General features: G+C 41.0%; 1 protein-coding gene across 2 annotated transcripts in view; it reads left to right on the top strand.

Moving 5' to 3' along the window:
- UNC5B (unc-5 netrin receptor B) overlaps positions 1-13,293 on the top strand; it is a 223,865-nt gene that overhangs the window by 187,913 nt on the left and 22,659 nt on the right. The window contains exons 7-10 of one of the 2 annotated variants that reach the window (XM_026713557.2): positions 410-574; positions 6,480-6,512; positions 11,598-11,792; positions 12,893-13,282. In XM_026713557.2, coding sequence (XP_026569342.1) covers positions 410-574; positions 6,480-6,512; positions 11,598-11,792; positions 12,893-13,282 — 783 coding nt within the window. The remainder of the gene's footprint in view (positions 1-409; positions 575-6,479; positions 6,513-11,597; positions 11,793-12,892; positions 13,283-13,293) is intronic. The other variant, XM_087932313.1, reaches the window with a different exon arrangement.

Genomic DNA, 13,293 nt, shown 5'->3' with positions numbered 1-13,293 from the left:
GGAGCCTCTGGGGACCAAGATGCCTTGGGTGGTCTTAAGCAGGTGTTCCATCAGCAGGCCCCCATGGCCTTCCCCACCGTAAAATACTCCATGTGCACTTAACAAGACTCTCATTCGATTAGCAAATGTGTGGGCGAAAGAAGGGAGTGATCTTGTTCAAGGTATGAGATTCACTCCCATGAATCCTCGGGTTACGAATGGAATGGGCAGGCTCTGTTACATTTGTAACTTGAGGAATACCTGTACCAGCCCTGATCTGCAGAACCACCACCACCCAAAAAAAACCAAACCAAAAACAAAGGTCTTCTGAAATAGCCCATTTGACCAGCTTCCCCTTTGGGGCCCATGGATTTTTAATTAGCTTTCTCTGTGCTCATGTGTCCTTTTTTTCTTTCTTTTGGCAATGCAGTAGATGGAGCTTGGACTGAATGGAGCAAGTGGTCAGCCTGTAGCACCGAGTGCACACACTGGAGGAGCCGAGAATGCATGGCTCCCTCTCCCCAAAATGGAGGCAAGGACTGTAGCGGCGTCCTCCTTGATTCCAAAAATTGCACCGATGGGCTATGTATGCAAAGTAAGTTCCAGTACACAGGCTGGGAAAAAGAGGGCTAAGATCAAGAGTCAGAAATGTTCAAGGGAGTGATTGAGATCTTTTTAAGACCTTGTAAACTGCGAGGCGCCTTCTGAAGGTGTGTCTGAGAAGATTGGTAAGACGTGATTGCTGACTCTGTCTGCTCCCAGCTTCTCTAGGATAGTTTTAATGTTTTAGTCTAAACTAGTCCTTTAACCACAAATTGCTATGGCATTTATAGGATAATATTCATGCTTGCAAATCTGGAATATTATACATTTACAGAGCAGTGATGGGGTGCAGACTCCTACTGAGTACTTTCTAGCAGCAAGTTTGGGTTCATACTACGTTCTGCATAAAACAAGCCATTGGACCAGCTATTTCAGTGAATCATTTCAGATCGGGTTGATGGATTGGGATTTTAAGTAGGAACAATTTGCAAGGATACATGCTTTGGGATCGAGCTGTGGATACTGAAAATCAGTGAAAACAACTTTCACGTATCGTCTGGCTCAACTAGCAAATGCTTGAAATGAAAGTCCATATCATTCAACAGAATTCCATCTTCATTATAAAAAGAGTCCTTGAGTTACGACCATAATGGAGCCTGCCCATTTTGGTTGTAGGTCATAACAATTGTAAAATGGGGAATTCTATGGCAGCCATCACAAAAGAAGTGCTGTGGTCATTAAGGGAACCCCATGGTTGTTAAGTGAACCAATGGTTCATTACTGATGCAATTTTGCCAAAAAAACTGGAAGTAACTGCCAGTTTTTGGCAAAATCGTCATCAAATATGGTCATGTGTTTATGGGGGAGATGTCCATCACAACTTCAGATCCAAGTCACCTTTTTCGGGTTGGGGCATAACTTCGAATAGTCACTAAGGACTGGTCATAAGTCAAGAACTACCTGTATTAGACTATTTCATTAAAAAACAACTTTTGTGTGATCAAAATTTTCTTCTCCGAGATACATCATTTAAAAAAAAAACCAGGAAAATGACTGAGAATCTAGTCAAAATTAGTGAATAAAATGCCCCTTCTTCTTGACTAATTTTGAATCAGTCTTGAAGGTTAATATTCTGCAAGCAAATGAAAGTATCATACTTGATATATTCGGCCTTCTATTTAACATTCCTTAATATTAATGCAGGAAGAAAAACTATTAGAGAGATCTAAATTCTACCATAAGAAGAGAGCAAGCATTTCATCTGAAAATAACGTATCGTTTTTGTGTTTGTACAAAACTATTTCTGCATCAGGTCCCAGATCAAAGGATCAGGAATAAGCCGTGATATGTTTATTTGGCTAGTTAGTTTTAATGAGTACCTGAAATTTTCAGTACAGCGAGTCCTTGACGTACAACCAGGATTGAACCCAAAATTTATGTTGTTAAGTGAGACATTTGTTAAGTGAGGTTTGCCCCATTTTAGGACCACAATTGTCAAGTGACTCATTGCAATTGTTAATTTGGTAACCCAGTTGTTAAGTGAATCTGGTTTCCCCATTGAAGTTGCTTGTCAGAAGGCTGCAAAAGTTGATCATGTGACCCTGGGACACTGCAACCGTCAAAGACATGAACCCCCTTGACAAGCATCTGATATTCTGATCCTGGGGCCATGGGTATGCTGCAATGATTGTAAATCAGTGGTAGGATTCAAAAAAATTTACTACCAGTTCTGTGGGCATGGCTTGGTGGACATGGCATGGTTTGGTGGGCATGTCAGGGGAAGGATACCGTAAAATCTCCATTCCCTCCCCATTCCAGGGGGAAGGTTACTGCAAAATCTCACTTCCTCCCAGCCCACTAACCTGCAATCCAGCTCCATTCTCCTGTGCAATGCAACAAAAGAAGACCCAGCTGATCAGCTGGGACTCGGGAGGCAGAGAATAGATGGGGGCGGGACCAGTCAGAGGTGGTATTTGCCGGTTCTCTGAACTACTCAAAATTTCCGCTACTGGTTCTCCAAAACAAGTCAGAACCTGCTGAATACCACCTCTGTTATAAGTGTGAAAAACAGTCATAAGTCACATTTTTTCAGTGCCGCTGTAACTTGGAACGATCACTAAACAAATTGTTGTAAGTCCAGGGCTATCTGTACATCCCAGTAATTAATGTTACTGCTTTCCCAGCTTACACTTCGACAGCAGAAGGAATGTTGTCAGGCAGCTGCAGCAAATACCTACTTCAGTATTATAGTCCTTTAGGGCTTCAGGTTTATCTCAGAAAGGATGCTGTTGGTCAGTTTCCTCTGTCTGGCCTTGCACATGTACAGATGTTCCATAATCTCACGGTAAGCCAAGCCAGTAGCTGGTCCGTCACACAAAAAAAGACTAAGTGAGCGTTAGCCTTTAAAAAGCCGATAGCTTTTGTGTGGTCCTCATCCATCTGTTCTAAATACAATCGGGAAGAACAGTAATACATTTATTGCTCCCATTTGAGAAATACAAATAAATTACCCGATGAAGCAAAAGAGCAAACTTTGTTTCTGTCATGTCTCTGGTTTTCTTTTTAACCAGCAAACTTTCAAAACTCAGATGGTTGTTTTCCTTGTGTGTGTGTGTGTGTGTGTGCTGGTGCTGCCACCTGCTGTTGTCACATGGATTTCTGTTGGGATAACAAATGGTTTTCCTATCTGGGTTGTTTTGCTATCGTAGAATACCATCCCTTGAAGCCTGCCTCTGCAATTTTAAACAGCGCTGTTGAATTGACCCTTTGGAGCAGGGGTGTCAAACTGGCAGCCCGTGGGCCGGATACATCATGCGCAGGCCACGCCCACATCAGCTCCACGAAGGGGGGAGAAGTCACATGACAGCACTGTGACGCGGCGAGTTTGACACCCGTGCTTTGAAGCTTCAATCAGGTGCTCATGCAGAGGTGATATTCAGCAGGTTCTGATAAGTTCTGGACAACCAGTAGCGGAAATTCTGAGTAGTTCAGAGAACCAGCAAATGTCACCTCTGACTGGCCCCGCTCCCATCTATTCTCTGCCTCCTGAGTCCCAGCTGATCGGCTGAGTCCTCTTTTGTTGCCCTGCACAGGAGAACGGAGCTGGAAAGCAGGTTAGTGGGGTGGGGAGGGAATGGGGATTTTGCAGTAAACTTCCCCCAGGAGTGGGGTGGAAATGGAGATTTTACAATATCCTTCCCCTGCCATGCCCACCAAGCCAAGCCAAGCCCACCAAGCCACGCCCACAGAACCAGTAGTAAAAAAATTTTGAATCCCACCACTGTGCTCATGGCCATCAACTTGATTTTTTTATTGGCCCCACGGCTGTGCTTACTCTCTCTCCTATATAGGAACCAAACAGAGACGAATGAATAAAATCTGATTTGGCACTACAAAGTTCATGCTCTTCTCCCCCATACAGCTGACAAGGAAGAATCTAGTGCAGAAAAAATATGCCTTGATAAATGCTTCAGTCATTAAAATGCCATAAGATTCTTCACTGTTTCTCTCCAAAGGATGTATTCGGAGTGTCTCTCTTTCAAGATGGATGTGATGGGCTCAGAAGGGCACACAGAGTGTTATACATCACAAAGGAATTTGTAATGCAATGTGCAGATCAGATAAATGACACTCCAACTGATCTGAGCATTGTTTAATAGTTTTACATTTTGATGGCTGCCAGCCTCCCTCCAAAACTGTATCAGTGAGATACCATTTTGAATAAGCATGCATATTTACTGGCCTCTAAGCCATCAGGTAGCTAGGAAGGAAGGGAGGAAGGAAGGAAGGAAGGAAGGAAGGAAGGAAGGAAGGAAGGAAGGAAGGAAGGAAGGAAGGAAGGAAGGAAGGAAGGAAGGTAGCTATGGATAGATGACAGACAGGCAGACAGACATACAAACTAGAAAAATTTAGGATGGTAAAAGGTCCTCAAGTTATTTTGTCATAATACTGAGAGGAATCCTCGTAAAGACAGTTTGGCAATAAGTTTACACTGAGCTCTAAAAACATAGGATATATGTTAGTCATAGGCTCATATTTGCATATGGCTGAGGTAGAGAATATAGATTCTCTACTTTAATAGCACGATCGGTTAAAAAGAATATCAGTATACTTTTTCTTACGAAGAAGCAGGAAAACAGAAAATCAGAATGGTTGATTCCATTGGTTTTCCTTCAGTTCTCCCAACATCCTGATTCTTATGGTGCAGCTAGATCAGAATTGCTCTGTAACTTCAATTCGGTATATGACCCCTTGATTCTGGTATAAGCTTTAAGGCAGGGGTCTCCAACCCTGGCAACTTTAAGCCTGGTGGACTTCAACTCCCAGAATTCTGGGAGTTGAAGTCCACCAGGCTTAAAGTTGCCAGGGTTGGAGACCCCTGCTTTAAGGGATTTCTCATTCTTTTGTGTCAATCATGCCATCATTTTTGGTCTCCTGGAATATACATATAGATGTTTTTGGCCATAGTTTGTTCTCCAAACTTGTTTCAATGTAGTTTCTGAATGTTTCGTTACCAGACTAGGTAGCAGAATTTTCTTGTCCTATTCCCACTAGCTTATAAATGTGTTGTGTGCCAGTTTGGTCAGTTGGTTGTGTGATTGGTTGTTTGTTTGGAGCTATATTTAAATTCTGAGCAGCTGGTTGGTTCTTTTGTTGACTGGTCATTCGAATGGTCTGGTTCCTTACTTATTCATATGCTGGATCTAGATCAATATGCCTGTTAATTGCTCCTTTGGTAGAATACCAGGCTTCAACAAATTCACCTGTATGGCGGGTGTTGGCATGGCCAATAATTTTTGTTCCTTCCCAATCAAACTGGTGTTATTATATAGATGTTTTATTCACATTTCTTTTCCCCCATTCCCATCCTATTCCAGTAAATTTGGATTTACACAATTGCACTTAAGCAATTCTGCTCCAGTTCAGTAATCCGTGGACAGTTTTGATGTTTGTTAGTTTGATCTACGAAAAGGAATCTCCAGGGGGAGAAAATGTAAACGAGCCAGGCTGAGCATCTAGAAACAAAACCGTGTAACACAGGAACTTAACCAAATGGGTGGAATGAATTGATGCACAGGTCTAACTGCATAAACACCTTTGATCAGGAAAGTGGGAAGACAGTATAAGTGAGAAATGAGACAATTTGTGCTTCTGCACTGATGAGTTATTAAAAGATGCATATCTCTTTAACAAGAAATATTATGAGCTTTAGAACAAAAGGAGACAACTCGGAAGTAGAACAGAAAACAGGGACTTCTAACCCATCAGAAAACACTGATTCCCTGAATAATTGCCAGAGGCAAATTACATGGAACTGGTGCTCGTCTGAATGAATGCTTAGATTTGCTGCGTCTTGTTATTTAATAACCTAAGATGGAGGTAGAAGTAGTATTTAAAGTGTGCGTATGCCGATTCATATTTCCTGATGCATATGTAGGAAAAGTGACTGCAATTTAAATAGAAATGCAGTGTAACATGCCCCTGTGGAAATGGTAACTGAGTGTAGGTGCTCATAATGAAGAGGTTGCTAAGGTTGTCTTACAGGTCTTTTGTACTTTTATGAGATGGTCTTTCAGCAGAAACAGTAGAATCCGTGTCCATCCTAGAGAGCTGGCCTTGGGTGTTCACTTACACTACATCCCAGACTGTAAGGATGTTCAAACTTATAACATTAAACAAACTGTTCTACTAGAGTTGTGGGTCAGTAGATGCTTAAAAAGTAAAGGTTGCGCAGCAATTGTATAAAATGCCAATTTTCTTTTAGCTCACGATTTTCTTTTGCATGTATCTTTTATGTTCCATTGTGTTTAAATTTTCCATCATTCCTTTTCCCTTTTGGTTTGCTGGAAATGATGGGGGGACAATCAACCTTTTTGTTTTCTGTTTATTACCATCATTACTGTCATGTCATCCTCATTTTTCAACTTTTTTTTTCTTTAACTTTTTTCCTCTAACAGATAAAAGATTTGTAAGCGAACCAAAAACTCACCGTAAGTCTCCATTTCATAGTCATTTCTTTTCATTGTTCTCACAGTCATTTCTTTTCATTGTTCTGCATTTAAGTGATGGGATAACATTTGGGTGGGGTTTTTTTTAATAAGGGTTTTAATAAGATGTCAAGGCACTCCTGAAGAAGCTCCACTGAAGGAATAGTTCTTCATAGCTAGAGAGGATCAAGAGGGACAGATAAAATTGAAGGAAACCTTGGAGATGCAACCATAAAATAAGTCTATCCGGAGGCCCAATGGATTTTTCAAAAGGCAAACTGGGTTTATTTTTAAGTCAAAGGAATTTTACTTTAAATTTGGTAGCAGAGATACAATAGTTTTCACCTCAGTATTAAAATTCAATTATTAAAAGCCAGGCCCCAGAAAAAAAAGAGAAATGCATAAGTCTCTTGCCTTCAAGATTTCCCAAAATACACACTTTAATAATTCAGATCTTTAGTTCCTTCATTTATTAAAAAGGTGATAATAATGCTCAGATTAACTGCTCAGTAAAAGGAGAAGGATCTATTACTGGGGCCATGATTGCAAAAGCACTGGTATGATTGAGAAAAAGTAATTAGTCTTAATTATATTTGCACTATTTATAATTATAACAGGATTAGCTGGACATTTCTCTCTGAGATTAGAGAAAGGCCTTCTACTGTGGAGGAAAAAAAAACTAGCATCTGGAGGTTTTATTCTTTTAGTTCTGTGCCTGGAAATGCCTGCATTGGGCACAACATGGAGTATGATAAGACCTGAATCCTAAGTGGTTCTAATTTTCTTCTTTTTCTTGCAAAAACATGACTGGAAGGCCGAAGAGGCTCTCCTCTCTGTTGGACTGCCAAATCACACACAAGGCTCTGAATTCCTTTCCCAAATCCCATACTAAACCCTGATGCAGCTAGAAAAGTGAATAATAGGAACATATTCAGCTCTGTGCATATCCTCCAGAACTATATTTCACTTAAATATTCAACAAGATTGAATTCAACAAAATCCCAGGAGAGAATCCAGCCAAGCAGTGGGCTTTCTCCCTGTAAGAATTTTTTTCCTCTCTTAACTTGGGTCTCTCTCTCTCTCTCTCTCTCTCATTTCCCTGATTTTCCCTTGGCCACCATTAATGTGTTAGTAGCTTATAAGGTATCCGCCAGCCCTCATTTTTGTTTTGTGGGAATTGGAGTGTTCCTGTCAGCCCTTCCCTTTGCCAGCCCCTGAGGGGAATTTTCCACAGTGGCTGCTTCTCAGAGGCTATATAAAGATCAAAGCATGTACTCTCAATTGAATGTGCAGCATAAAAGATGTAATTGGTTCTGCTTGAGGGTGATCCGGCACAGAATAATTTCCATCATTATTAATTTAGGGCTTTCCCCTCCCCCCTCTAACATCCATCAAAAATCAAATGAAGGGTTAGTAAAGATTAACACGGTTAAAGTATCCTGCTAGGTTTCCCGGATATTGGATAGATAGATTTGGGACCATCTCCGAAAACTTTTAGGCTTTTCATCCTATGTTTGTCTTTATTCCCACTCCAAAATTATTTATTTCTGTGAAGCCAGGAGAGCCATTCCTTAGCTCATGGACAGGAAACAGGTGGCCACTGATGTTGCTAAACTAAAACTCCCTCTTTATTATTGGAAAGAGGGCAAGTTGCACTCAGCCACATCTGGAGAGTACAGTGTCACCACATTGATCCCTGTCATATTCACCCTTCCATTCCCACATTTTTCTTTCTTCTCTCAGATTTAAGATTGGCATCCTTTGGTGTAGGGCCATACATCGTGACGCTATATTCATCTGTAATTCAGAATATAGTCTTCTTGACCACACCCAGGTAGTGTTAAACAAGGTTTCAAGAAGAACGTTTCCCATCGCCATTTTATGGACTTTTTTTGCATTACTGGCCACTCTGTCCTACAGCCAGGGGATTTCCTGCTGGACGTTTATATAGACATTAAATGAGTTGGCTTTGCAAAAATCAGCCAAGGTTGACTACATGTTGAGCGTATATATCATAATAATATTAGAGTAAATATTATATGGACGCACTGCAGGAGGAAGATTACATGTCCTTACCAGCATTACTCATAAATATATACAACCTCTATTCTACCTGATCTGTATTTCACCTTGTAGTGAGACTGGTGGACCGAGGAATTACTTTAGAAACACCTAATGATGGAAACCAGACAGGAGTGTCCCTCTATATACCTTTGCCATCTTTATGAAAGCCCCTCTATGGAAAATGTGTGTTTCAAATTACCAGTTATTTCTCCTTCATTTCACTTCAATATTCCCGCTGTCCATTGATGAAGAATCTCCCAGAGGACCACACACCATGATAAATACAGCCCTGATATAATTGCAGCATAAAAATCTCCTTAGTTCTGCTTCATATATTCTGCCTCACAGAGAAGGAGACTCCAGGACACTTGTGGCGAAAACAAATCCAGGAAAGCAGGAAAGAATTTAAAAGAAAAGGGAGAGAGGGGAGGGGAGGAGAAATCAAGGTAGGTCATGTGAATGTTAGTCCCTTCGCTGTGCTTGGAATAATTCATCGGCTTAAATAAAGGTGAGATGAGGCCTCTTCGTAATATTTTGAAAATGGCCGAAAGATCACAGCTAAGGGGGAAAAAAAATGTTCCCTGGAGATTCCACTGGCATTTAAGTGCTGTAGTCTATTTTTTTCCCCTGGTTCTGATTGGTAGGTTTATCTGAAGAACCTCACAGAGACTGAATTTAAGGCTTACAGTTTTTGACATAAATACCACTTATGCAAGCAAAGAAGTTATCAAAGTGGAAGTCAGGAACCATTGGAAGGAGGGGAGAGGGAAAGATATACTTATGCAGGAAATATAATTGCCAGTTCGGGCTTCTCTGGGCCCATTTCTTCTCTAATCAAGGAGAAACCTGCATAAGGGATTGCTCTGATTCAGTGTTTTTTTTCAAACTTGGCAACTTTTCAGATGCGTGGACTTCAACTCTCAGAACTCCCCAGGCAGCAGGGGAATTCTGGGAGTTGAAGGTCACACATCTTAAAGATGCCAAGTTTGAAAAACACTGCTCAAATTCATGCTCCGTGTTTGTTGTCTGTTTGGTATACGTACGTGCAGACTAACTCTTGTGATTTAAACCTGATGTACAGAGCAAACCCTTGATTCTACTGAAAGCCTTCTTACTATATTTCTCTGGAGATGGTTTCATTCGGATTCTGGCATTGAGTAGGTGGTTGCATTCAATGGCCCCTTCCAAGTGCACAATTCTCTGATCACCTCTGTATATTTGGTTTCTTATAGAACACTGGTGATTTTTTTTTCAAGCACGTATGTCCTTTTGGAAGTTCACGGCAGGAGATTGCTTGCTGAGTGCTCTTACTACCTTTATCTGTTTGTTTGTGTGTTTGCTTGCTTGCTTGCTTGCTTGTGTGCTTACCATTCTTGGCTAATAATGTCAACATATAATACCCTTCCATTTCAAATACGTATTAAAATAAAAGATCAAGAAATATTTTCAAAAGCCCAAAATGGAAATGTCACGTACCCCTAAATCTAACCTTCAGTTACAACACAAGGCAGTTCTTTCCTACAAGGCAGAACAGGTAGATCTTCACACGAAGTTTAGAGGAACAAAGCTGGTTAAATCCTTACCAGGAGGCAATTTCAAGGAATGGAGACAGTTATTGTAAACCCCGGTTTTTGTGGCCCTGTCAGTTGTGCACCCCCATCTGTATTGATCAGTTCTTGCTTCAATTAATACCCATTACCTCAGATATTTCTCCTGATCTTCCCTCCCTATTGGTTCCTTCTTTCCTTGCTTATCTTCTTGCTTTTGACAGGCTTATTTCTTCCTTCAACTCTTTATTTTCTGTCCAGGTTATTGGATGCAGGACTGTGTAGAAGATTTCTCTAAACTAGTTGACCACAATTATGGCAGATGTGAATAGTACTACACAGGGGTGGGATTCTACCGGTTTGGACCAGTTCGGGCAAACTGGTAGTTCCGGTGAGCATTTGGCCCGCCTACCTACCCCTGATCTTTCCTTCTGCTTTATTTCCTGGTTTTTTAGCACAGCTGATTCGTGTGGAAGATTGGTTTTCCGTGCCTCAGCTGTTTTAGTCCCAGGGGCTGCAGTAGAATATAAGCAATGGAGTTGAAAATGTGTTATTTTAAATGTGGAGGCTGCGCGCAAAGCGCATGCTCACCTAACCGGTTGTTACACCAGTTGAATCACACCACTACTCCTACAGCACATATCCACAGAACTGAGAATTGCCTTTACCTTCTTCCAAACTAGGCAATCAACCTAAATAGTGGAGAAATGAGAAATAGTGGAGAAATTTCTCTCTGGTGGAGAAATGAGCCCCCGTAGCCTACTGTTAACAAAAGCAGAAAAATCAATGCTTGCTTCCTGCCATTCAGCTGATGAATGGTATCAGCTTGCCTACAAGGAAGTAAGCTAGAATGGCAATAAGGAACACCCTGCTTAGTGCTACAGACCTGAACTGCAAGCCCATTGTCTTGGAGGAAGCTTCTCCTCCTTCTCTTGTCTCAGGTTTGAGTGCCTCTAAATAGGAAGCCTACTTGAAAGAAGATTGGCAAATCAAGCGATTAAGAAAATGATAGGGTTCCCCACCCCCACCCATCCCCCGCAGTTAAAGAGCTTTCCCGTTATTATTTTTTAAGGCCCATCCCCAAATCCTGAGAGAGAATGAGCATGGGAAATGTAACTGATTTGGAATCCTTTGGCTTTGATCTTTGTGTCTATGGAGATTCTTAATCAACCAGGCCATGGTTGTCCCAAAGGTGCTTTTTCCAAAAGGCAAATGGACTTTCTTGGCTTTTTTTGGCCTTTTGGAAAAAGCATCTTTGAGACTTTGATCTTTATGTCCGTATACCCCAAGAGGTCTCCAAACCTGGCAACTTTAAGACTTGTGGGCTTGAACGCTCAGACTTCTGTGAGTTGAAGTCCACAAGTCTTAAAGTTGCCAAGTTTGAGGACCCCTGGTATAGCCAGTGTTTGAAGGTTTTTAAATTAGGAATTGAGCAAAGAGAAAGTGACAACTTTATCCAATCTCTCTCTCTCCCCAGTACTGGAGACATCTGGTGATGTGGCTTTGTATGCTGGCATAGTGGTGGCCATTTTCGTCTTCGTTGTTATCTTGATGGCTGTTGGGCTGGTTGTGTATAGGCGAAACTGTCGGGATTTCGACACAGACATAACAGACTCCTCTGCTGCATTAACAGGAGGCTTCCACCCAGTTAATTTCAAAACTTCCAGAAATGGTAAGATCCAGCTTGCTTTGAAGTTTGCGTCATGTGTTTTTGTACCTTCTGTGTTATTAGTGAACCTTCTGAGACAGACAGACAGAGGTGAAAGCTGAGATTTGAACTGATGGCCACTGTTGTTCTTTTTTTCAACCTGGGGTGAACTTGCTTGATTTCTTTACACAATACAGTTTCCATTAAAACAAAAGAGATTACATAAACTCAGGGAAGGAGGAGGAAGATTCTGTTAAGTAAAAATGTCCATGATTTCATATGATTATGAGACAACCTTCTCCATTTGTACTAAACAAGCTCTCATTGGCAGACCTGTTCACCTTACATTGCTGTAATATCAACTTCCTTAGATAAGTTTTAATAGATAAAATGTCCCTCTTTTTTTTTTCTATGTATCAGTTGTCATAGGAGAAATTTGTGGTATTGCTAAAGAAAAAAAAACCATATGGTATTGTAAATATGAAATAAAGTAGCCCTTTTCAACATGATATCCCAAGTATGTTGGACTAAAGACCCTGTCATCATAGCTAACACGATAAAGGAAAATGTAACCTAATATATCTGGAAGGCATCAAATTAGAAAAAGGCCAGCATACAGTAAATAACTTCAGACCAGTTCATTGCATCAGATTCAGATTCCATCTGGTGAAATGGAATCAAGTCCAGACAAAATGTCTGCCATGATCAATATGTTAGCATTTAAAGATTCTAAAGGACGCTGCGTCTGAGATATTATAACATATGAATTGGGTATTTTAGTATTTTATGAAACATATGCCTGAGTATGCTATTGGCATAAATTCTGTGAAAATACATAAAGTTAACAGTTATATAATTGAATATTTAGTAGCTTGTTTAACTGAACAACGCAAAAGCTGCAGGTAAAACATCACCCTTTCTACACTTTGCTGTTTTATGGCAACAAATTTATTATCGTCCATAGCAGTAGTAATCAAGGTTCAGTTTTGATTTACTATTCAGGCAAGGTTTTTTTTTTTCTGCAACTCATTACCAAGATGAAAATAGTTGTGGTTAATTTAATGTGTGCTTTCTTATTATATTACATTTCCCTTTATTAAACCTTTTCCTGCCTTCATTTTCAGATACCCCCCAGTTGCTCCACCCTTCAGTGCAGCCTGATCTAACTGCCAATGCCGGTGTCTATCGTGGCCCTATGTATGCCTTGCAAGATTCCTCTGACAAGATCCCCATGACCAACTCTCCATTGCTTGATCCGCTCCCTAATCTCAAGATCAAAGTGTACAATTCCTCCACAGCATCTTCCTCCACTGGGATGCATGAAGGAGCAGACCTGCTAGGAGCCATGCCCCCGGGCTCCTTCCCAGGAGACAGCCACAGGGAGAACCATTTCATGAACCTAAGAAACAAAAGTATGGGCTCCCAGCAGCTTCTGATTCTGCCTCGAGACCCTGGGAATAGTGCTACAGGGACATTTGGCTGCCTGGGAGGAAGGCTCATCATCCCTGGGACAGGTATGCCAGGG

The sequence above is a fragment of the Pseudonaja textilis genome, chromosome 4 (genome assembly GCF_049901715.1).
Source record: "Pseudonaja textilis isolate UNSWEBS1 chromosome 4, rPseTex1.2, whole genome shotgun sequence".
Classification (NCBI taxonomy): domain Eukaryota; kingdom Metazoa; phylum Chordata; class Lepidosauria; order Squamata; family Elapidae; genus Pseudonaja; species Pseudonaja textilis.
This window is presented reverse-complemented; position numbering and strand designations above follow the sequence as displayed.